This window comes from Heptranchias perlo, chromosome 4 (genome assembly GCF_035084215.1).
Source record: "Heptranchias perlo isolate sHepPer1 chromosome 4, sHepPer1.hap1, whole genome shotgun sequence".
Lineage (NCBI taxonomy): Eukaryota > Metazoa > Chordata > Chondrichthyes > Hexanchiformes > Hexanchidae > Heptranchias > Heptranchias perlo.
This window is the reverse complement of record NC_090328.1, coordinates 114,008,941-114,034,821: the sequence shown is the minus strand read 5'-3', so window position 1 is coordinate 114,034,821 and position 25,881 is coordinate 114,008,941. Positions and strand designations below refer to the sequence as shown.

The following is a 25,881-nucleotide window of genomic DNA, read 5'->3' as shown; positions in this document are numbered from 1 at the left end:
TTACTTTTTTAGTGGCCCCGCAGCGGTCCCTTTAAGGACTGCGGGTTAGGCCGCATGTAGACCTGCTTTTCGGGCATACCAATTTGGTAAAAGGGCCATCAACAGGTATTAGGCAAAGTGTCCTGGATGCCTCTTTTGATGCTTATACTAATATGGTATACACCAAGCATACTTCATCAGTACCTCTCTGCCCCATGACCTCTATCACAATGAACATCAAGAACAATGATTGTGGGAACATGATCACTTCAAGTTCCATTCTAAGTCTCACACCATCCTGACTTGGACATAAATTGATGTTCCTTCATCATTGTGGGGTCAAAATCCAGGGATTCTCTACCTAACACCATCATTGGAGTACTTTCAGCACAAGGACTGCAGCGGTTCAAAGAGTTAAAGAACACCTAGGGCTCGATTTTAGGGTCGAGTTACCTGCGGGTTTCCAGCGGGGGGGCCCCGAAAATCCCGATCTCCGATCACGTGACCGGATTCGGACGAAATCCCGGCCACTTCCGGGTACCGCGCTGACGTGCGGGGCTGCGCGCGAAAGCCCCGCTGGTGGGAATCCCGCAGGCAATTAAAGCCAGCGGGGTTCCACTTGAGAGCACTTAACCTGCTCGTTGTGGTCAGTTAATGAGCTGAAGCAGCTGTCAAAAGAGGAAGTGTGGGATTTTAGGTTCAAAGCAGTCAGTTTCCCACACTGGGGGAAACAGGACCCTTCAAACCAGGCGTGTTGCAGCCAGCAGCCTGTGGCAGGTGCCAAGGTGCGCTCCACGGGGGAGAGCCCTCACCCACGCAGGAGGCCACCGCGTCACATAGGGCAACCCCTGCCCCCCACCACCCCCCGGCCAAGCCAGAGGACAGACCGACACGAAACCGCAGCCCCAGTCCGAGGACCCACACACCTACCCTGCACAACCCCTCAGACCAACACCTGCCAGTTGGGTGGTGTGTGGACACCCTCGGAGGACGAAGAGCATGACCACCACCAGCAGCCTCGCAGTCCACGCCGTCCGCCGCAGAGACGTGGATCCCCCCAACACGGTGTGGTTGCACGCCCACCTGCACAGCAGGAGGGAGGGCTACCGCAGAGAGAGACGCGTCGCAGAGGGCACTACCCTCGCCACAGGGTCCACAGACCGAGGCGCAGCTCCCCGGACCTCTCCGAGCAGCAGTGCACAGGGAGGCGCAGATTCGCTCGACATGTAGTCGTGGAGATCTGCAGCGTCTTTCATGCCGAGCTGCTCCTGGCTGGCCCCAGCACCAACTGCTTACCTGTCGCTGGCAAAGTCACCACTGTCCTCCACACCTTCTCCTCCGCATCCTTCCAGGGTGCAGCCGGCTACACCGCCGATGTCTCTCAGTCGTCTGCGCGGACGAGCCCTGCAAATACACCTGCACCTACTCTGCAGTAACACGATGGGTGGCATCAGTGGTGGGTCCTCATAGTGATACCCAGGAGCGGGCATTATTGGACACAATGGACAGGATTCGCGGAGACATGGCAGTGGTGGTGTCAATATAATGTGTGCTGTTTGTGGCTCTGAAATTCAATATGGGTAACACCCATGACAAACCCTCAGACACCCTTGTGCACCCCCTTCATGCTGACGAGACGTTTGCCTTACGCTGCCTACTGCACATATGTGATGCATGCCCTGTGGCTGCAGCACAGGTGGTGGCAGGTTGAGTGAGGCTGGCCGTGAGGGAGATGCACGAGAGGGTGAGTATGGGATGGAGCCATGAGATTGTATGAGGATTGGGTCGCGTGTTAGTGGCAGGATGAGTACTGGCGAGGTGAGTAGGTGGAGGTAAGATGAGGATGGGGTGTGAGTGGGCATGAAGGGTGATGTGACAGAATAGTGTTGGCGGTGCCGAAGGAGATTTGGGGTGGGGGCAGTGTTGTGGCAGACGGAGTGTAGGGGAAAGACTTCGTGTTCTCACTGTGGCTGACCTACTGCGGTCATTGCAGCGCCTCCTGCACTGTATGCAGGTGGGCGATATGTTGGTGGCGCAGGTGACCCCCTCTGCCACCTCGAGCCAGGCCTTCTTGGTGACAGAGGCAGGCTGCTTCCTCCCGCCCGCCGGGGGGAAGATCTGTGTCCTCCCCCTCCTCCTCACCCCATCTGATGATACCTGGGGTGAGGCATCATTAAACTGGGAGCAGCCTTCCCCCTGGGCTGCTCCATGCTGCAATTTGTCCCATTGGTTGCAGCATCTGTCAGTGGAGGACTGCCCCTTTAACTAGAGAGCCTCCAGCTGACAGATCGTACTGCGCATGCGCAGCCCGACCGACGCGCAGGCCAGCGCCGTGGACCCCGGAGGAGCAGGTAATTGATTCCTATTAGTGTGTTGCCTGCTACGATCGCGTGGGCAACCCACTAATTTCGCCGTTCGCGTTTTCGACGCTCCCGGAGGACCACCCGCTGGGAACCCGCAGGCCTGCTAAATTCGAGCCCCTAAAATGAGATTGACCTGTTCTAGTTATTACAGTTTTTGTATTCTATAATTTAATTTATCCGTTAAAAATTTTGCAGAATTTTATACATAATCCTGATACGTTCTTTGTTATTAGTGAAAGACGCTGTGGTTGGGTTTGTAAGGTAAAATAATTTAAAGAGTCTCTTACACTTTTAAAGACTGCAGTGGCTCTTTACTGACGTAAATTGTAGTAGTGTTACAATATTTCAGTTTTTTTTATGTATAATTAAGAAACGTTCCATGGTTTTCTACATTTTTCTACCCTTAATGTTCATTATTGCGAATTGAAGTAAATTGTCCAAGTAAATTTTTATAGTTGTCCTATAATGGGGTATTTATCCAATGTTGTAAAGGTTCTTGTTATTTTTTGTTTGAATGATCGAACAAGAAGTACAGGTAGATGTAAAATACTATTTTTACCCTTTTGGCAAAGAAGAATGCATAACACAAGTGACAAAATTACAAATCAGTTATGAAGATTTGCCTTGCATTTGGGATAAGATGATATTCCACAGTTATCCACTGTGCGGTCTATTTATAGTAGCAGTTTTAAAGAATATAATAATTTTAGCTCACAATACTAAGTGCAAAGTGCGTTTTAATAGTAACCACAATGTAAAGTTGTCTTCAATTTCCTTCAGAGTTGCAATCTCATTACAAATCCTCAATATAATTTCAATGAAATGATACAGCCACGCAGATGAGGTTTCTTTTGGCCAGAAGTAGTGAAATCTCAGAAAAAATCTTTTAGCTTTATGACTGTAAAGTACATCAAAAATGTGAAAATGTTGATTGAAAATCTGGCAGTGAAATGCAGATGCTGTAAATTCAACACACTGCTGGTATTGAAGACTGGCATTCACTCTGAAATTAAAATGTAAATATTCACTCACCCAAAGAAGTGTTATGACTGAAATATGCGGTTACATATATTCATTATTTGTACCATATATGTACTTTCACAAGTTACACAAGTGCAATTGTTCAGGGTAGCATTAATGAAGTCTTGCTGATTTTAGTTTGCTGATTTTTTTTTTCCCCCACCAAAGCTCGACTTCATCCAATAAATGCATATTAATGCAAAACCTGTTAAAATATATACCCTTTAATGTAGAAAAAAGAAAGAAAAGGGATATCATAGGGATATTATCTACTTTGCTTGGAGGAGGTCAGGAAGGGGAGAGAAAGGAGTAGTAGGTCAGATATTATTGACAGGAACACAGTGTAGGATACCACACTGTTTGGTCTTTGGTGTCATATGTACATTGTTCCCTGCTGTTATTGGCAATCTTCTTTTGTATTCTGACACCAAACATTTCCCTAGTGGCTGTTGTCACAGAAAAAAGAGAATTATCAATATTGCAGTTAAACTCAACTTTCAAAGATGATAGCAACTCATTGGAGGGCTCTGATTTAATGAATTTTCTTTGATTTTTGGTGAGTTTTTAAACATCAAACAATAAATTGGCCAGGGTGCAGTAAAATATTTAGATCTATTGACTGTAGCTGGGAGATGGAGACGGCAAAAAAAAAATCACTTGTGGTTTGATGTTGATAAAATCTGAGCACTTTAATTCACTTGAGTTTTATCTTTTATCAGCCTGAATTTCTGTAAAAAGGCTAAAGAAAGATTTTTCAGAAGTATTTTAATATTTAATTATACATTTACTACAGAGCTAGAGATGAGTAGACCCTTGCTGAACACGTTCATTTTTGTGATAATTGTTACCAGCAAAAAATGTGTATGCATGCAGGTCTGATAGCCTCCTAGGAGATATGCTCTTGTACATTCCGTACGGCTCGTGTCCAGCCCAGAGCATGAAAAATTAGTTCACTGAAGACCCAGCATTTCCATAAAAATTGCATCACAGTATTTCTATCTTGTAGATATCTTTGCTCGGCCAAGATATTGATGATACTTGTGCAGAGCAACAGGGGAAATGTGAAATCCCAAGTCCTAGAGTCAAAGCCCTGGAATAAAAGGAAAGCTTAATAAAAGAAAAAGGAAAACATGGGTTTTTTTTTGTAATACTTTCCTCAGAAAACAAATTACTTTTTATACAAGTCATGCCTTTACTTTCTAAAATTGGATTTTAGAATTGCACTCTTAAGTAATGATCAGCATTACTTAGATCACAGTTTCTCTCCTTTCTGCCCTCAAAGCCCTGTTTTTTTTTCTTCAACAGTCCCTGTACTATTGAGCCACTCAATAAGTTGTTACTGGCAACGTATTGTGTAAAGCAGAAGAATAACAGTTTAAAGGGGCCATGCATCACAATAAATTCAACAAAGTTCTGGCAGCAAGACTCTGTGATATGACCCTGTTTATAATATTCTGTTGTGTTATATAAATAAACTGTCAAGAAAAAAAATCTGTGTGGCTATTACAGATATGGAGGTAGAAATTGGTATATGTGCGCCTGTTATTTCGGCTGTAAATCAGGCGCAAAGCATACCAATTTAGCAGTGGAACGGGCTGCACCCAATGTGCACAGGCGTTGGTCCCACTACTAAATTTGTGGGGCCCTTTTTTTGGTGTCCCAGATGAATGCCTAAAACAGACGCTGGGCCCTTTAAATATGTAAATTAGGGATTTAACGTGTGTTAAATCACCCTTTTCAAATATGGAAATTTGCCTCGGGCCTCATCGACATACGCAGCTCCACAGGCAGCTCGCCTGAGAAAAGACATTCAATATCGGGCTGTCTGCATCACCGGTAGCGACCTTCGGGTAAGTCCTGGGAGGGGGGGATTGGAGCGGGCTTCTGCTCCTCTGGGCTCCACAGAAAGGGTTTTAAAAGAATTATCCCTTAGCTTTCGTTGGCGTCTGCGAGATCTGCTGAATCCTGAGCAGGACATTGCTGACAAATTTTGAAAAAAGTTTAAGAAACAAAACCATCTCTGGTAACTATTGGAGAGAGAGAAATAGAAAGGCAGAGGGAAGAAGAGGCAATGGGACACAAGGGAGAATTAAATGGAGGAGGGAGGGAGAGAGAATCACACATGCGCAGGGAGAAATGAAAAGATACAATGGGAAAGGGGAGAAAGACAGAGAAGGGGATGAGAGAGGAAAGGGGCAACAAGAGAGGTCGAGACGGAAAGAAATGCGCATCAGAGTAATTCAAATTTCAAGAAAATAGTTGGAAACAATGCAAGTCATTGTTGTGCTATTTTAAAAAACTCTTGCTTGGTTACTTGTACTGGCTGTATTTGCAGTGAGGATATCTGTGAAGAAGCTAGCATACTATATTTAAAACATGTGGCTCTTTATCAGGATACAATTTCTGTTCCTGGCGTTTGAGATTTGAAAGGTTGACCACACTTGAAGTAAATGAGAAAAAGACATTTTTATATCTTAAAATTCTTACTATAACATTAACTCCCAAATTAATGAAACCTATTCTGAAAGTACATATTTTTATAAATTGCATTCTCTTCATGCTAAATAAACCCAAAATCCAATAAACACAATGGGCCGAATGATCTCCTTCTGTGCCGTAACTTTCTATGATTCTATGAAAATCCTGCATCTGCAAACTTGATTATCTTAATGATTAATCCAGATTAGGAATATTCAGTGCAATTAGGGCCCACATCCACACTTCAGGCTCTTGCTCCACTACTTAAGATAGCAGTGAAGTTATCTGTGTGCATGGAGTGACCTAGCAGGGAGGGAAAACCCAATCTCGCATACCTTCCAGCGTCTGAGAAAATCTGTTCTTTTAAAAGAAGTCAAACAAAATTTTGGTGATTTGTTATTTTCTGTACAAAATTGGGGAGTACTTTGAATAAAAATTACAACTCTTAGATGTGCCTTCTCTTTTAATAATTATTTATTCAAGTATTTTGAATACTATATTTATTTCTATAATTTCATTATTTAAAAAAGTAATTTTACAAAATAACATTTTAAAACCAAGTATAATACGTTATTACTACAGTACTTGTTTGATAGAAATTTTATGTGGAAGATTATCATTGACTATCTTGTATTATTATTAGAAGGTGATTCTTTGAGAAGTGAATGATGATTAGATTTTTTTGAACAAATTGCATTTCTAATATTACACATGAGAAGTAAGATTTTAAGGCTATTTGGAAATTAGAATAAAGAGACGGCACGTTCCTACACTGGAATATTCCAAACTTCTCATTTTTGGGCATAATACAACTGACCTGGGATCACAAATGAAGAAAGATATTTGATACTTTTTGGGATATTTTAAGATGATCCAGTACATTTGGGACAAAGCAGCTGTTTTGTTTGTATATTTTTGTAACACATTGAGCTGTAAATATTATGATTTGTTACACTAGTGTAAATATTTAAAGTAGAATTAATTCAAGAACTTTTATTTTTGTGGGAAGTATGATATGGCAGTGAAATAGATTGAATTCTAATTTTTGTGCACCTAAAATCAGCAGCTGGACAGAGATATGAATAGTTACTGAGTTTTTTTTATGTAGTGTGTCAGGTATCAGTAGGGACAAAAACACAATTTCATGTGATGTGTCGCAAAACGTTGTTCCCACGTGCCATGCAACGTCCAGTTCATGTCCCAGAATGAGTAATCTTTTTATTTAAATATGCTCCTGTCCCGCTTTACTTTGGACATGCCAGAATTACATCCGAGTGCTGTATATTAGGAACACAAGAAAGGGCTGAAGACAATTGGAAGTTCCTGATCCATCAGATCAGTGGTCTGTAGTTCTTTTTAATAAATGTCTTAAGCATTTTCAATAAAAGGCAAGAGACACGATTTTATACTGCTCTAAAGTACGAGTAGGGGTGATGTGCAGAATAAGGTAGGTGCACCCATTTAAAATAAAACTAGGAGCCACACTGATAATGCCCCCCACATAGCAGCACAATGCAGATGTCAAGTGCTAATGTTAATGGGTGTAGAGAGAACTGTGGTTTCCAGTTTAAACAGTGCGAATTTACATTTCTACCACAGACCCTAACATTAATACCATCACAAAATTGTACAAGGGCAGTAAAATCTAGCACTAAATGTCCTATACAGCATGAATCTATTCATCTAATTTATGTTCATCCAGAATTCTTGATTTTCTAATGCAACTCCACACAACATTTATGGCATTTATGTAGATCTGACTTGTTTATCTAGCAGCCTTTTTTGTCTGGAAAAATTGCCCTTTAACAGTATAGGCAGATTACTTAGGCACTACCATTTTTTATATGCACATTTTACACGATTCATTTTTACAAATGACCCAAAGGTAATTGTATTATGAGATTTCGATATATAATGGTGCCTACTTTCTCTAAAATTACTATGTAATATTGCTTACTTTCTCTGGAATCATACAACTGTTACAATCTATCACATTTTCTTGATTTTCTATATTTTTAGTACTGACATTTAACAGTAGAATTAACACTTATACATATCTGTATAGTGGAATGGTAATTCATTTGAAAGGATCTTATTAGCTTGAATGTACCTAAAGCTTTTAGTGCTGAAGAAAAACACAAATTTGTTTCTAGAAGTGCAACATTAAAGACTTTCATGAAGAAATAGTGATGAACAAGAAGTCTGTATTTCTGTTGAATAATACACACCAGAATTAATTTTGATGTGAGGTAAAACTAAGTGCTGAAATAGCTGTGATGATCAACACACCACTAATTCATGCCAACTTATTCATTGGCCACTAACACCAACAGTACTGGATTTCCATTGACTATTTTTCATCTGTATTTTAGTAAACAACACCTATTTCTGTTGAATATACTCAGTGAAATTAGACAAGAAAGTATATATTTCAGCCAGTTTTCCAAAATAAATAATTGTTATTTCTGTGTCTAGATACATTTTCTTTCCATGCTGGACTAGATTCTGAAACTGCAAATTATATCTTGCAATGATTTTTAATCAATTACTTTGCATTCAAATAAGCCAAGTCTCACTTACTTCCAAAGATGGTTACTAATTGCTATGAAAAAGTCTGCATATCTTTGTTGAAATTAGTACTTCTGTGAGTTTATTATTAATGTCACTGTTTCGTAAAAATGTTCTAACCTTGGTAAGACTTGTGTTGCAGATGGTTGACTCGTTCTATAACTTAGTGAAAGAAAAGTGTCTTTTTCCACAGGGTGGCAGTGTGATACTAACAGCTTGCTTGTTAAATCCTTCAAGATCAAAACCAGTTACTGCATGTATATAACTTGCGCTTGTCTTTAATGTTTTACTGTGCAATGTTTTTAAATGCAAGGGCATGGCCTAGAGACTGCTTAACCACAGTGCTTTGAAAAGCTTCTTATAGACTTGGTCATAAGAATTTAACTGCTCAAGGGTTTAAGAAAAGTATTTTAGTGACTTGAGAAAGACTCCTGGCAACTTTTTAAAAAAAAAATTCAATCAGATAATACTACACTATCTTTTTAAAATTCTCAGTGGCTGTTCTGACTTACTGATTTATTTGCAACAAAAAATCAATTAGTCTTAAATTTATTCATGGATTTCAGGCCTAGCGATCAATGCAAGTCCACTCAACGGACTCGAGGGGACCCAGTTCATCCTAGTTAATGTGTCTGAAGGGGAATTACCATTGATGCTGTTTTCTCTTCCTCAGGTCAGAGATCAGATCTCACTGTCATGGTCTGTGACAGCAAGAAATGACTTCACTCTGCAGCTACCGGAGCTGCACCTGGAGACCTTTGGAGCAAAGGGGCTTAAGGATGGACTGGAGGTTGCTTCATTCCAGGTTAGGGTCTGCCACAGTGCACAGAGTTAATCTAGAACTCAGCAGCTGATTGTTTATTATGGCTTAGTGATTCGCTGATTGATTTCATTTGCTGTCAGTTAAGGCTCCCTTAATGTCAGTTTTCTTTGCATAATGCCTTGAAACAAAGGCTGATGAAGTTCCCCAGATTGAAGTAGCTGACATGAACTGACCCTGATTTGCCCTATTCTGCATGGTAATTTAAGCAAAAGCAGTTACTGGAAATGCTGCTATGAATATGAAAAATACCACTGTTATCAAGCTGGAATACAATATTTCTGAATACAACAATAAAAAAAGAAAAAGACCTTAGTGTAAATGTGCCTACTGCACATAGAGTATGCCACACTACTTTATAACACAATATTGGAAAGAAAAAATATCTCGAGAGAGAGAGAGAGAGAGAAAATAAAATGCACATACTATTGCTATACCATGTACTGCACATTTTAAATGGTTAATTAACAGCTAATTTGGTACCCAGACTTTGAGAATTTTAGGTTTGTACATTGAGGAAATTTACACAGCTGTATAAGGTAATTAATCTTAGTTTGAAAATGATGAAATCCGATAAATTTGTAGCAATTCCACCAGGATGCTCAGTTTAATAAAATACACTACATAAGAATCACCAAGTTCGCAGTTTATATATTTAATACAACTATTAACAATTTTCAATTATGATCAACTACTATTAAAGACAAATCTGAATGAAAGAAATACTGGTTGATTTCAGCATTTGAAAACATTTAAGATCAACTGTAAACCTATAACCCCAGTGGAGACATAGATAATGGCAAAAGTATATTAAATAATGACATGAAATTCCCTTAATAATCATATAATCAAGGACACGAAAAACCTACTTTGTTTAATTATATATCCACTTGTTAAATTGGTAGCCTGGGAAGAATAGAAATGCATTCATACCCAACTTTTCTTCCTTTTCAAAAAACTTTTTAATGTCAAAGCTTATATTCCAAAATGCCAAGTTTTACAGTATAATGAACCTGCTACTGTTGCAGATCATGGATCATATTAGATAGTCACGACTTAGTAACAAAACTATTTGGGGAAATTCTCATCAATGTTCTTACAACAGTATTCAATTGTACTGATAATTACATTCGGCCCAACAGGTCTATGCCGGTGCTTATGCTCCACACAAGCCTCCTCCGACCCTTCTTCAACTAACCTTAGCAGCAAATACTTCTATTCATTTCTCCCTCGTGCATAAATGCAAGCAGACCAGTTGGGCCTGTTTCTGTGTTGTAGACTCGATGTTTTCTGTTTTATTTTTGTTTTATGATTTGTTTAAACAGTGAGTCCTGATGGCATTCTTGCAGCTACTGTACTGGCTTGAAGGATTTGTTGTTTCTGATTGTATAAAGTATTTAAATTAGCATTGGTTGCTAACTACCATGACCTAGGATACTTTAACTTCAGCTGATTGATGCTAATTGAGTTCTCTTGTACTATTTGGCTCACTAATTCTTCTGAGGTATTGCCTCTAATTATATCATCAACACTTGCAGATTAAAGATAGTAACATAGGAATGTATAGGAGTCAAAAAGACCACTGTGGTCAATCTGGCTGGTCCAACTATTCAAAACATTCCATGGGTGCATCGACCGCCCATGGCATTCGTGTCGGCATCAGGCTCATGGTGAGCTGTGGGTGGCAAGTCGGTGCCCCACTACAGCTGGCCAGTTCTGGGTGGGTGGAATTTTTGGGAGGGGGGGGCCTGCTCTTCCTGGGCCCACTTAAAAAAAAACCTGAAAGATTCCTGGGTTGCTTTTTGTGCAGCCTCCAGTGGTCTCAGTGAGGGGCGCTAATTGGGCTGCTTACTGCCTGGTACAAATGGGCGGAGTGTGCACGGCATATGCACCGTCCATATGTACCTGAAAATTGCATTCAGGGTACGACAACCCAGCATAGGATCCCGATTTACATATTTAAGCAGCCTCCCACCTGTTATAAGCAGGCGTTTCTCTCGCCCATTTACAGACCTGCACCAGGCGGTGTTCTCCCCCATTTACAGACCCACATCAGGCGGTTCTCTTGCTCATTTACAGACCCACATCAGGCAGCAGAGCTTCTCGCCCATTTACAGACCCGCATCAGGCAGGAGGGCCTCTCGCCCATTTATAGACCTGCATCAGGCAGGAGGGCCTCTCGCCCATTTACAGACCCGCATCAGGCAGGAGGGCCTCTCGCCCATTTACAGACCTGCATCAGGCAGGAGGGCCTCTCGCCCATTTACAGACCCGCATCAAGCAGGAGGGCCTCTCGCCCATTTATAGACCCGCATCAGGCAGGAGGGCCTCTCGCCCATTTATAGACCTGCATCAGGCAGGAGGGCCTCTCGCCCATTTATAGACCTGCATTGGGCAGGAGGGCCTCTCGCCCATTTATAGACCTGCATCAGGCAGGAGGGCCTCTCGCCCATTTATAGACCTGCATCAGGCAGGAGGGCCTCTCGCCCACTTATAGACCTGCATCGGGCAGGAGGGCCTCTCGCCCATTTATAGACCTGCATCAGGCAGGAGGGCCTCTCGCCCAATTACAGACTGGCATCAGGCAGGTCTTGGGTGTTAATGGAGTGGCCAAGCTGCCCCCTCTCTGTTTCTCAAGTGAGAAATGGGCGGCCAGCCATTGAAAATCGTCCCCCTGACCATATTTATTACATACCATTCCTTTTGCCAAAAAAAATCTTAAGCTCGCAGTTGAATTTGCCAATATAATCTGGCTCCCTGGGGATACACTTCTATATATTCACCATCTGTGTTAAATGTAAACTGTTCACCTTTCCTCTCCCGAGCTTGAGTCCTTGTCTGCTGGTTACAGAATTTGTGGTTGCGTCAAACAATATAACTAGCAAGTAAAAAATGTCCATTAATCTCCACTGGGTAAATGGCATTGAATAACAATTAAAAGGGAATTCTATTCTCCTGAATTATAAAATAATTCCAAAAGCTTCAAAGGACAGTATGGGCGCTAACTAGTATCCATCACCCTTTCTATGTTTCATGCTTTAAAACCTCCCCTAGAACCTCGAGAGAACATCATGATTGCAAATGCTGGGGTGTGGTGACACTTGAGCAAACTGATTCTTTAAAAAAAAATTTGAAGGGGGCTCAAATTCCCCCTAATTCTTTTTAACAGGTTGATTTTTCAAGGGATTCTGATAGTGAAACTCCCTCTATTTCAGTACCAGCAATGGACCAACAGGTGAAAGGTAGCAATTTTCAGAACTTTAAAAAAAATTGATTAATTTGAATGAATGAAGCCCACACAATTACAATGGATTAAAAACAAAATTATTTTGAGGTAAATGACATTTTTACACCTTTTGGACCCATAGGGATCAAAAGTGCTGTCATCAGTAATGTTAGTAAAGTAGAAGTGAGAATAAAGTGGTGTAATGTCAATGGACAGCACAAACATCCATGCTCGTCTCTGCTTTGAGCATTCCTGCCCCTCCAAAAATGAATTAAGCAACACAAGCAAAAAGGCCAATTTATCTTGTTAAATTCTTGTTAAAGGTCAATCATAAAAAAACTCATGCAAAATTATTCAGCTAGGAATGATAATCAAAAAGTGAGTATTTTACTTGAGGTGAGAACTGGTGTTTCTGCCCGCAAAGAAGGGAAAGATACCTCTCACAACCTTGAGAGGTAAGTACTATATCGCAGTTTTCTGCTCGAGAACAAGGCTGCAGTGGCAATTGGCAAGTATGCCACCATGGAGTGTACATCGTACAGAGAATTATTTTCACCACAGGTCTGGGAGCACCCAGAAAAGATTGATTATTTATGCTGTATTACATTTTGGAATATACTGTTTATATTTACATAAGTATTTTATGAAGTGTATACAGCTTTATGATGTACAAAAACGCACCATAAAATTAAAACATACAAAACACGCTCTGCTGCTGCATCGTTGACTTTATCCAGTGAGTAGCTGAATCAAGCTAACCAGCTAGCAACAGGAGAATAGAAATCAGTCAGCCAGCTACCATTAGCACCCAGATAGCCCTCAGCCATCAGTAGCTAGCCACAAGAAGCGAGCCACCAGCAGCAGTCAACCACCAGATGCCACCCAGCCATCATTTGTGAGACTTCCGTCCTGGAAGTTTTACAGTAAAAGCCAGCTGTACCTTGTGCATGTCTTGTGGTACCAACGTTTGTGCGTCTCCCACTGCTGCTAGCTCTCTAGCTGCACTGTCATCCTCTCATTAACTCTATTCTGCAACAGGGGAGGAATCCCATCAGGTCAGTGATTGAAGCAAGTATATGCTGGCATTTACACAGCTAAAAAACAAACATCTGCTTGCCAGCCAAAATTTTTGAAGTGGGTATATGCCATATACTGGCATACATCCTCATCTATACCCTTGAGCAGAGTGTAGTCAGGTAGTACAAAGGGCTTTGAAAGCAGCAAATATTACTCCAGACAGCAGGTCTGTTCCGACATAATCAGTTACGTGGCCAGTGCATAAAGAGGCTGTGACTGAGGTGTGCGATCTGGTCTAAAAAGGCCTGCAGGGATAGATGACTATCAGAATTTTGCTACCACTGGCATTAAAGGTCACCGCTGCTCTCAACCTTCAGACCAGACGGATCTCAAATTACTTACAGGGGTCATTCACTTTACTGTAGCACCCTACTAAAGAGGTAAGTGCAGCCCATTGTCACAACGCACCCCCGTTATGTACACTGCAGTAATGACTAGCAACAGTAGCTGTCTACGTAGTAACCGTTCCAAACTGCTGCTTTCTCCAAGATACAGGGCATCACTAACAGTACACATACAGCAGTTTATGTGCCTACCAACAAGACACTATGGCACAACCTAAACAGGAAGGACAATTACTCCATGAAGATGCAAAAGGACAATAAGTAAATCATGTAGTTCTCCTACAGAGGCTCCTCTGGGGAGTGCAGCCAGAGCCAATTCCACAGCCTAATGGGTGGCTCAGCTGTATGGGAGGGGAGGGGAGAGGAGGGGGTGGTGGGGAGGAAGATCAGGAGAGCGATAGTGATAGGGGATTCTATAGTTCGGGGAACAGATAGGCCGTTTCTGTGGCCGCAGACGAGATTCCAGGATGGTATGTTGCCTCCCTGGTGCCAGGGTCAAGTATGTTACCAAGAACATTTTGGAGGGGGGTGGTGGGTGAACAGCCAGAGGTCGTGATCCATATCGATACCAACGACATAGGTAGAAAGAGGGATGAGGTCCTGCAGGCAGATTTTAAGGAGTTAGGAAAGAGATTAATAAGCAGGACCTCAAAGGTAGCAATCTCCAGATTACTCCCAGTGCCATGCGCTTGCAAGTGTAGAAATAGAAGGTTAAAGAAACAATTATGACTGTGAGGAAGGATGATATGTTAGAAGGATCATCAAATGCGGTTATATGGGTTGAGCTAAAGAACAAAAGAGGGGCAGTCACACTGTGGGAGTGAACTATAGGGCTCGATTTTAGCACTCGCGATTGGGTGCGTTGGTGGCGGGGGGGCTGCGAAAATCGGGGATTCCCGCGCGGGTCCGGAGCCCGGCTTCAAGCCGCCCCATTTCCGGGTTCCCCACTGATGCGCTGACATGCGCGCGCAGCCCCCGCATGTGGGACTCCCGCCGGCAATTAAAGCCGACGGGGTGCCACTTAAGGTATTTATTTAGGTATTTCAGGTCGTTTAGAGACCTGATTAACATAACATTTTAGGAGGGATGGGATTTTGCAACTGACTGGGACTGTTTCCCGTACTGGGGGAAACACTCCCAGTTCAAATGGACGTGTTGCAGCCATCAGCCTGTGGCAGCTGCAAAGGTCCATTTGACAGGTGGGGTGGGGGGGGAGACCCTCACTCATTACAGGAGGCCACTCTGTCACTTTGGACAAAGTTTGGCCTCCACCACCCTCCTCCTAACAATCAAATTCACCAACTTGCACACTTACCCCGGTGTCCAGACACATGTACCTACCTTGCGGACCCCCTCAGATGTACATCTTCCGGATGGGGGCCGCCGTAGCTGCAGTCATGACCTCCTCGGAGGGCGAACAGCATCACCAGCCTCGCCGGCCACGCCGTCCACCTCTGACATGTGGAGCTCCACAACACAGTGTTGTGACACATCCACCTGCACAGCAGGAGGGAGGGCAACCGCAGAGAGAGATGCGTCGCAGAGGGCACTACCCTCGCCACAGGGTCCACAGACCGAGGCTCAGCTTCCTGGACCTCTCTGAGCAGCAGTGCACACGGAGGCTCAGAGGCACTCGACATGTAGTCGTGGACATCTGCAGCCTCCTTCATGCTGAGCTGCTCCCGGCTGGCCCGAGCACCATCTTCTTACCTGTCGCTGTCAAAGTCACCACTGCCCTCAACAACTTCTCCGCATCCTTCCAGGGTGTCACCGGGGACATCGCCGACGTCTCTCAGTCATCTACACAAAAGAGCCCTGCAAATACACCTACACCCACTCTGCAGTGACACAATGGGTGGCATCAGTTTTGGGTCTTCATTGTGACCCTCAGGAAAGGGCATTATTGCACAAACCAGACAAGATTTGCAAAGATGTGGCAGTAGTGGTGCCAATGTAATATGTAATGTGAGTTGATCAGAGATTAAATATAAGTAAAAACCACGGCAAACCCTCAAACACCCTTGTGCATCCCCTTCATGCTCACGACACGTTTGCCTTATGCTTCCGACTGCACTTATGTGATGCATGGCCTGTGGCTGCAACACAGGTAGTGGCAGGTTGAGTGAGGCTGACCGTGAAAGAGATGCATGAGAGGGTGAGTATGAGATAGAGCCATGAGATTGAATGAGGATTGGGTTGTGTGGTAGTGGCGGGATGAGTACTGGCAAGGTGAGTAAGTGCAGGTAAGATGAGGATGAGGTTTGAGTGAGTGTGAGGGGTGATGTGACAGAGTAGTGTTGGCAGTGCAGAAAGAGATGTGGGGTGGGGGCGGTGATGTGGCAGACGGATTGTAGGGGAATGAGTAAGTGTACTCACTTTGGCTGACCTGCTTAAGTCATTGCAGCGCCTCCTGCACTGTATGCAGGTGCACGATATGTTGGTGGTGCAGGTGACCTCCTCTGCCACCTCGAGCCAGGCCTTCTTGGTGGCAGAGGCAAGCCGCTTCCTCCCGCCCGCTGGGGGGATGATCTCTGTCCTCTCCCCTCCTCCTCACCCCATCCAATAAGAACTGGAGTGAGGCATCATTAAACCTGGGAGTAACCTTCCCCCTGGGCTGCTCCATGCTGTAATTTTTCCTATTTCTTGCAGCATCAGTCAGTGGAGGACTGCCCCTTTAAATAGAGCTCCTCCAGCTGACAGACCTTACGCCCGCCGCGCAGCTTAGCAGCAGGGAACCCGGAAGAACAGGTAAGTGGATCCAATCAGCCTGCGATTGCGTTCGGAGCAGACTGATTTCACTGGACGCGTTACCCACACGCCCAATCGACCCCCCGCCGCCATGGTAATATCGGGCCCATAGACTCCCAAACAGTCAGAGGGAGATAGAAGAGCAAATATGTAGGCAAATTTCTGAGAAGTGCAAAAACAATAGGGCAGTAATAGTAGGGAATTTCAACTACCCTAATATTAACTGGGATACAATCAGTGCAAAAGGTATAGAGAGCGCAGAATTCTTAAATTGCATTCAAGAGAGGTTTTTTAGCCTGTACGTAGCAAGCCCAACAAGAGTGGGGGCAGTTCTGGATTTAATTTTAGGGAATGAAGCTGGGCAGGTAGAAGGTGGTAGAACATTTTGATGGTAGTGATCATAATTCAGTTTGATTTAGCATAGTTATGGAAAAGAACAGAGATCGTACAGGAGTAAAAATTCTAAATTAGGGAAAGGCCAATTTTACTAAGCTGAGAAGTGATTTAGCAAAAGTGGACTGAAAACAGCTACTTGAAGGTAAATCAGTGTCAGAGCCAGTGGGAGGCATTCAAGGGGTTCAGAGTAAACATGTTTCCACAAAGAAAAAGGGTGTGACTGCCAAATCTAGAGCCCCCTGGAGGACAAGGAGCATGCAGGGTAAGCTAAGGCAAAAAAGGGAAGCTTATGTCAGACACCAAGAGCTCAATACTGCAGAAAGCCTAGAGGAGTATAGAAAGTGCAGGGGTGAAATTAAAAAGAAAATTAGGAAAGCAAAGAGAGGGCATGAGAAAATATTGGCAAATAAAATTAAGGAAAATCCAAAAATATTTTATTAATACATAAAGAGCAAGAGGATAACTAAGGAAAGAGTAGGGCCAATTAGAGATCAAAAAGGTAACCTATGTGTGGAGGCGGAAGATGTGGGTATGGTTCTTAATGAATACTTTGTGTCCCTCTTCACAAAAGAGGGGGACGAAGTAGAGATTGTAGTTAAGGAGGAGGAGTGTGAAATATTGGATGGGATAAACATAGTGAGAGGAAGTATTAAGGGGTTTAACATCTTTGAAAGTCGATAAACTGCCAGTCCCAGATGGAATGTGTCCCAGGCTGCTAAGAGAAGCAAGGGAGGAAATAGTGGAGGCTGTGACCATCATTTTCCAATCCTTCCTGGCTACAGGCGTGGTGCTGGAGGATTGGAGGACTGCTAATGTTGTACCGTTGTTTAAAAAGGGAGAAAGTGATTGGCCTATAATTACTCGGTCTGTCAGGTCTAACCTCAGTGGTGGGCAAATTATTGGAATCGATTCTGAGGAACAGCATAAATCGTCATTTAGAAAGACACGGGTTAATCAAGGACAGTCAGCATGGATTTGTATGGGGAAGGTCCTGTCCAACTAACTTGATTGAATTTTTTGAGGCGGTAACAAGCAGGGTCGATGAGGGTAGCGTATTTGATGTAGTCTACATGGATTTTAACAAGGCTTTTGACAAGTTCCCACATGGCATTGGTCAAAAAAGTAAAAGCCTATGGGATCCAAGGGAAAGAGGCTAATTGGATCCAAAATTGGCTCAGTGGCAGGAAGCAAAGAGTAATGGTTGACGGGTGTTCTTGTAACTGGAAGGCTGTTTCCAGTGGGGTCCCGCAAGGCTCAGTACTAGGTCCGTTGCTTCTTGTGGTATATATTAATGATTTGGACTTGAATGTGGGGGGCTTGAACAAGAAGTTTGCAGATGATACAAAAATTAGCCGTGTGGTTGATAGTGAGGAGGAAAGCTGTAGACTGCAGGAAGATATCAATGGACAGGTCAGATGGGCAGAAAAATGGCAAATGGATTTCAATTCAGAGAAGTGTGCGAAAATGCATTTGGGGAGGGCAAACAAGGCAAGGGAGTACACATTAAATGGGAGGATAGTGAGAGGTGTAGAGGAACAGAGGGACCATGGAGTGCATGTCCGCAGGACAGGTGGATAAGGTGGTTAAAAAGGCATTCGGGATATTTTCCTTTATTAGCCGAGGCATAGAATGTAAGAGCAGGGAGGTTATGCCAGAACTGTCTAAAACATTGGTTAGGCCATAGCTTGAGTACTGTGTACAGTTCTGGTCGCCACATTACAGGAAAGATGTGAGGGTACAGAGGAGATTTACGAGGATGTTGCCAGGGCTGGAGAATTTTAGATATGGGGAAAGATTGGATAGACTGGGGTTGTTTTCTTTGGAACATAGGAGGCTGAGGGGAGATTTAATTGAGATATATAAAATTATGACGGGACTAGATAGAGTGGATAGGGAGGACCTATTTCCCTTAGCAGAGGGGTCAGTGACCAGGGGGCATAGATTTAAAGTAATTGGTAGAAGGATTAGAGAGGAGCTGAGGAGAATTTTTTTCGCCCAGAGGGTGGTGGGGGTCTGGAACTCTCAGCCTGAAAGGGTAGTAGAGGCAGAAACCCTGAACTAATTTTTAAAAAGTACTTGAATGTGCACTTGAAGTGCCATAACCTACAAGGCTACGGACCAAGTGCTGGAATTAAGCTGAATAGATGTTTATTGGCCGGCACGGACTCGATGGGCCGAATGATCTCCTTCTGAGCCGTAACTTTCTATAATTCTAGTTCAGTGCACGGCTCTTGGCATGGTGGGGGAGTATGAATTATGCTTTCATTATGAAGCAATCAAACATGACACAGCTGTTTGAGAGAGAAGGATTGATGACTGACCCTCTGAGCTATGCGGTCCAAACAAGGTTGTTGACACAATTGTACAACCCCCATACGCCAGCAGAGAACTGATATAGTAAACATATCGCCAAACCAGAGCCCCATTGAGCACATGTTGGGGTGCTAAAGCAGCACTTTTGGTGCTTGGATCTTCCAAAGGGGGCCTTGCAATATGCCACAGAGAAAGTCTCCAAAATTATAATAGTATGATGCACAGTATGGCCTTGGACAGAACGCTAACTTTGGACTTGTATGAGAAGCAACCCATGGAAGATTGTGGCTAGCATTAGAACAGCTGCTGCAGGTGGAGAGGACACGTATGGGAGGGTCTCATTGCCTAATTCATTTAGTGAGATCCGCATTTGGACAGTGTTATTTTCTATTGCGTGCATTTATCATCGCAGAACTTCTGTTTGGTCATTGAACATGTTGCTGTTTGAAATTATTATTGTGTTAAATAATTTGTTTTTAGATACTTCAGCTATTTATTAATTTGTTCATACATTTTGAGTACTAAAGGTTGCCTTACCATAATAGAATGCAGTGCTTCATTTTTCCTCACCCATAGTATGATGTTATACAGTAATATTGGACAATACAAAATTTCACACGTGTGAGGAATTTCTATGTTCCCCAGTGTAATCATTATATCTGCTTGTGTTCCCAGGTTAAAGTTGAATAAACATGCCCTCTTTTAATTATGCCAAACTGTATATACTAAAAGTATGTCAATTGTGTGACTCTTTAACGTACACTTACTATCTGGACTAATTTTACCTCAGGTGATAGTAGATGATTTCAATTGCAGAAGCACCAAGATGGAGCAATCTCTAATTAGCACAGTGGGGGTATGTTAAAATCTCTGCAATACATAGCAAGGTTTAGAAAATAATTTTTGCTGTTAACACTTTGGGAAGTAGAAAAGCTCCAAAGGGAAAGCAATTCTTTGAAGAACGAAATATAGTTTACCTGTTATGAAGAACTCCATTAATCCCAACTGTATTATAGTAATCTGAGTGGCTATAAAGTTACAAGCGCTACAGTACCATTTCGACTCACTTCTGCAGTTAACTTTATTATCTTGCCTGATCAATATTATACAGTTGGGACAGCAGTTCTCCATAATACACATAAACAGAATTTTATTTCCTGTTATTTTCAGGCTAGTCTCTGAGAGCTATATGCCACTTTAAAGCTAATAACTTACCAAGCTTCATAAGTGATGTTATAAAAATTATTTTGAGATGTGGTACATGGACAGGATAAGGTACTCTGTTAAAATGTTTGGATATACTATACACTTTACCCTCATTATAAGGGTGTCAGTTATAACAGTTTCTCTGTCAAAAGGTTACAGGATCTTGACTCCTGACATTTCTACACTTTGTTACATTATATGTTGTGCACTATAAGCACACACCTCAATACACAGAATGCTTTGCTTATAATGCTGTGATATCATAAGTGTGAAGGGTATTAGCAAAGCTACGTTGTTTAAAATTTGCAACTTAAAGTGGAATTGATTTTTAAAACCTGCCATTACAATAAAGTAAAATTGTGCTGTACCAAATGCTTTGTGAAATATTTCTGTATAAGCTTAGTCATTGTTGATAATTACCTGTGTCTTTTTTTTTGCTGTTTTGCTAGAATTTAACTCAGACTTTCATGGACATTTACCAGCTGGCTAACTCCAGGGTTGCTGCTCTGGAAACAGAAATCGCTTCACATCAAAAACACATTGCAGTTCTCAAATCAGAACTTCAGACTGCATGCCTGCGTGAAAATAATGGCTTAGTTCCAGTAAGTGTCTGTTTTCACACATAATGGTTTACAGGTAGGTCACCCCTAAATTATTAGCAGCAGATATAGGATGACTATTCTCTATAATCTAAGTAAATATTTGTATTTATATCAGACATTTCCATTAGGGAAAAATATACATACAATTGTCTTCTGGTAACTATCAAAAATGATATAGCAAAATGTATATTTACTTGCCAGCAATTTGTGCTATGAAAGGAAAAAAATTAAAATATTGATTTCTATTCATCATGTGTAACAGAACTGCAAAAAATTAGCAACTATTTTCCATTGTGGTGTACCAAATGGCAAGAAATGATCTGTAGAAAATTAAATATTTTATTAGCTTGTAAGTAAATATACCAACATGTAGGCCTAGAAGTTAGGCTATGCAGTGCCCTTTTCTCAGGCGCTGAACAGCCTCCTAAGCCTTCAACATGGTGGGCAGGAAGCGCAAGCTCATTACGAGCTGGAAGCACACTGCCCGCCTCGGGCCTCACCTTTCAGATGGAAAATGGCCACGCCTGAATTTCTAGGCTATAGGTTGAATGGAAAGCTTGACAACTGTCTACCATCTGCCATCACCAGACAAATTGTTTTACCATTTATAGCCCTGTTTGTGATCTGGCCCTCAGTTTGTAGCAGGACTACTTTTAAAATGCTATTAAAAAATCTCTTCAGGCCCTGCTACGATTCTTTCAACAGTTCCAAAAAATGTTATTGCATTGAAAGGTCAGGAATCAGTAATAAACTAGCAGATCTCCCCTGGCATTGCTCACAACATGTCAGAGGATAGGCCGTTTAATACCGTTAGGAACATAATGTATTATTCTGCTGTAAAGAGCTTTGTTTAAGATGGCCTTCCCCTTTATGGACACAGTGTAATTGCAGATTAGAAGGAGCTTCTAAATTTCTGCCTCCAGGTCAATTTGAGGACTTCCCTTATCAACAGCAATTAATGTGTGTTTGACCTCAGTTTGAAATGAGAGTGTCTCTTTTTCTTTTTATATGCTATTGATACTTTCAACTGTGACCTAACCAACCCAGTACAAGCCATGAAATTTCAAGTATCTGCTGGCTAAACTTTGTATTTTCTATTTCAGAAATAAATTCAAATGATACATTTTGGACCTTCGAATTGGTCAGAAAATAAAAATGAGGTGGATTTGTTGCAGATTTATGATTAATCTGATGGTGATGAAGCCTGTAATGACATTAAAAATGGCATTTTGAGGGGGAGGAAATCACTGATTTTGCCATCATGGGTGTTAAGTGCAGGACCATTTAATTGGTTAGTTTAGGTTTCCAGTTCACTGGTGACAGTGTGGTTGCTCGGGGAATTCTTTGGGGCAGTGATTTTCTGTGGTATTCCTAGAAAAGAAAAACAACTATTAGATTTTCAACAGGAATTGGGGATTTTCATAAAAATTGTGGCTTATGAAACGTCAATTCATAAAAATTGTGGCTTATGAGACAACGTCAATGCAACCTGGTAGTACATTGAAAATTATATTTCATGCTATTAGTTTGTAAACAAAAAACATTTCATGGTGTGCAAATTAATTTTGAGCATGCTGTTCTCATCCAGCACTTTCAAATATGCTGTGCTGTGCTTCATGGCAGCTTTTTGTTAGTTTGTAGATATAGATCTTTTTAAAGTTGCAAATTTATTCTAGTTTATGATCTTGGTCAAAGAAAGGCAAAATATTACGGGTTCAAACTATCAAAAGCCACATTTAGGACTGACATCAGGAAATTCATCTTCACACAAAGAGTGATAAATACATGATATGGACTTCTGAGTAGAGTAGTGGATGTACAAACCCTGGAATCAGTAGAAACAATTGGATACTGCAACTTTAAGATCTTAATGGATGGATGAATTAAGATGGCTAAATAACCTTCTTCATCTGAAATGATGTGATTGCAACATTGTGAAATCATTAGTAATTCCATTTACAACTTTGAGAAAATCTATGTAAATTTTCTTCCTTCATTATTCTCGTAAACAATTTTACAACACCAAGTTATAGTCCAGCAATTTTATTTTAAATTCACAAGCTTTCGGAGGCTACCTCCTTCGTCAGGTGAACGATGTGAAAATGAAATCCTCGAGATGAAATCGCATTTATAATTCACAGAACAATGCTTGGTGAGTACAGACAGTTGTTTCAACTGCCCGTTGCCAAGGCAATCAGTGTGCAGACAGACAGGTGTTACCTGCCAGGTCTCACAGAATATACAAATCACCAAAAAAAAACAACAAACAAAAAAAAACAGAGATAGAGAGGTAGAAACATAGAAAAGACAGCAACTGACCCGTTATATTAAAAACAGATAACATTTGTTCGCTGGTGGGGTAACGTGTAGCGTGACATGAACCCAAGATCCCGGTTGAGGCCGTCCTCATGGGTGCGGAACTTGGCTATCAATTTCTGCTCGACGATTTTGCGTTGTCGTGTGTCTCGAAGGCCGCCTTGGAGTACGCTTACCCGAAGGTCGGTGGATGAATGTCCATGACTGCTGAAGTGTTCCCCGACTGGGAGGGAACCCTCCTGTTCGTGCGGCCTTCGAGACACACGACAACGCAAAATCGTCGAGCAGAAATTGATAGCCAAGTTCCGCACCCATGAGGACGGCCTCAACCGGGATCTTGGGTTCATGTCACGCTACACGTTACCCCACCAGCGAACAAATGTTATCTGTTTTTAATATAACGGGTCAGTTGCTGTCTTTTCTATGTTTCTACCTCTCTATCTCTGTTTTTTTTTGTTTGTTTTTTTTGGTGATTTGTATATTCTGTGAGACCTGGCAGGTAACACCTGTCTGTCTGCACACTGATTGCCTTGGCAACGGGCAGTTGAAAAAACTGTCTGTACTCACCAAGCATTGTTCTGTGAATTATAAATGCGATTTCATCTCGAGGATTTCATTTTCACATCGTTCACCTAACGAAGGAGGTAGCCTCCGAAAGCTTGTGAATTTAAAATAAAATTGCTGGACTATAACTTGGTGTTGTAAAATTGTTTACAATTGTCAACCCCAGTCCATCACCGGCATCTCCACTTCATTATTCTCTGCAGACCTTGATAAGATCAACATTTTAGCAACAGGGATCATCAGGAAACACTTTCTTTTCTCGGTATACCATAGAAAATCACTGCCCTAAAGAATTCCCCGAGCAACTACACTGTCACCAGTGAACTGGAGACCTAAATTATCCTATTAAATGGTTTAACATATTTCTAGCCAGAACCATATCACCCCCCCTCTTTTCTTACATCTTATAAATAGTGCTCCTCAAGTGACCATCTTAAACTGTTACTCAACTAAGAAAGCCTCCTAGTCTGGACCAGCTTCCACCTATAGTGTCAAGATTTCTTTTTACAGAAGTGCATTTTGAGATTGGCATAATATTTCATTCGGGAAACATTGTTGACCAGCCCTGGGAGTAAAGCCTTCCATTTTCCAATCCTCACTGGATCCACGCATGGTGCTGGAGGATTGGGGAACTACTAACATTGTACCGTTATTTAAAAAGGGAGCAAGAGATAGACTGAGTAATTACAGGCCAGTCAGTCTAACCTCGGTGGTGGGCAAATTATTGGAATCAATTCTGAGGGACAGGATAAACCGTCACTTAGAAAGGCACTGAGTAATCAAGGACAGTCAGCATGGTTTTGTTAAATGAAGGTTGTGTCTGACTAACTTGATTGAATTTTTTGAGGAGGTATCAATGAAGGGTTGTTTGATGTAGTGTATATGGATTTTAGCAAGGTTTTTGACAAGGTCCCACATGGCAGACTGGTCAAAAAAGTACAAGCCCATGGGATCCAAGGGAAAGTGGCAAGTGTTGGATCCAAAATTGGCTCAGTGGCAGGAAGCAAAGGGTAATGGTTGACGGGTACCTGGACCTGCACCTAAAGTGCTGTAAGCTGCAGGGCTACGGACCGGGTGCTGGAAGGTGGGATTAGAATGGGCACCTGGTTGTTCTTCGAGCCGGTGCAGACACGATGGGCCGAATGGCCCCCTTCTGTGCTGTATCTTTTCTATGGTTCTATGGGTGTTTTTGTGACTGGAAGACTGTTTCCAGTGGGGTTCCGCAGCGCTTAGTACTAGGTCCCTTGCTTTTTGTAATATACATTAATGATTTGGACTTAGCTGTAGGGCATGATTAAGAAGTTTGCAGATTATACAAAAATTGGCCGTGTGGTTAATAGTGAGGAGGAATGCTGTAGACTGCAAGAAGATATCAATGGACTGGTCAGGTGGGCAGAAAAGTGGCAAATGGAATTCAATCCAGAGAAGTGTGAGGTAATGCATTTGGGGAGAGCAAACAAGGCAAGAGAATAAACAATAAATGGGAGGCTACTGAGACGTGTAGAGGAAGAAAGGAACCTTGGAGTGCATGTCCACAGATCCCTGAAGGAAGCAGGACAGGTAGATAAGGTGGTTAAGAAGGAATACGTGATACTTTCCCTCATTACCCGAGGCATAGAATATAAGAGCAGGGAGGTTATGCTAGAACTGTATAAAGCACTAGTTAGGCCACCGCTTGAGTATTGCGTACAGTTCTGGTCACCACATTACAGGAAGGATGTAATTGCACTAGAGAGGGTACAGAGGATATTTACGAGGGCGTTGCCAGGACTGGAGGATTTTAGCTATGAGGAAAGATTAGATAGACTGGTGTTGTTTTCTTTGGAACAGAGGAGGCTAAGGGAAGATTTAATTGAGATGT

The 25,881-nt window shown here is 42.3% G+C and overlaps 1 protein-coding gene across 2 annotated transcripts in view; it reads left to right on the top strand.

Annotated features, from left to right (window-relative positions):
- The window catches only part of LOC137321188 (coiled-coil domain-containing protein 171-like), a 218,963-nt gene that overhangs the window by 173,167 nt on the left and 19,915 nt on the right, over positions 1–25,881 (top strand). For both annotated transcript variants that reach the window (XM_067983472.1, XM_067983471.1), the window contains 2 exons: positions 9,082–9,213; positions 20,988–21,140. In XM_067983472.1, coding sequence (XP_067839573.1) covers positions 9,082–9,213; positions 20,988–21,140 — 285 coding nt within the window. The remainder of the gene's footprint in view (positions 1–9,081; positions 9,214–20,987; positions 21,141–25,881) is intronic.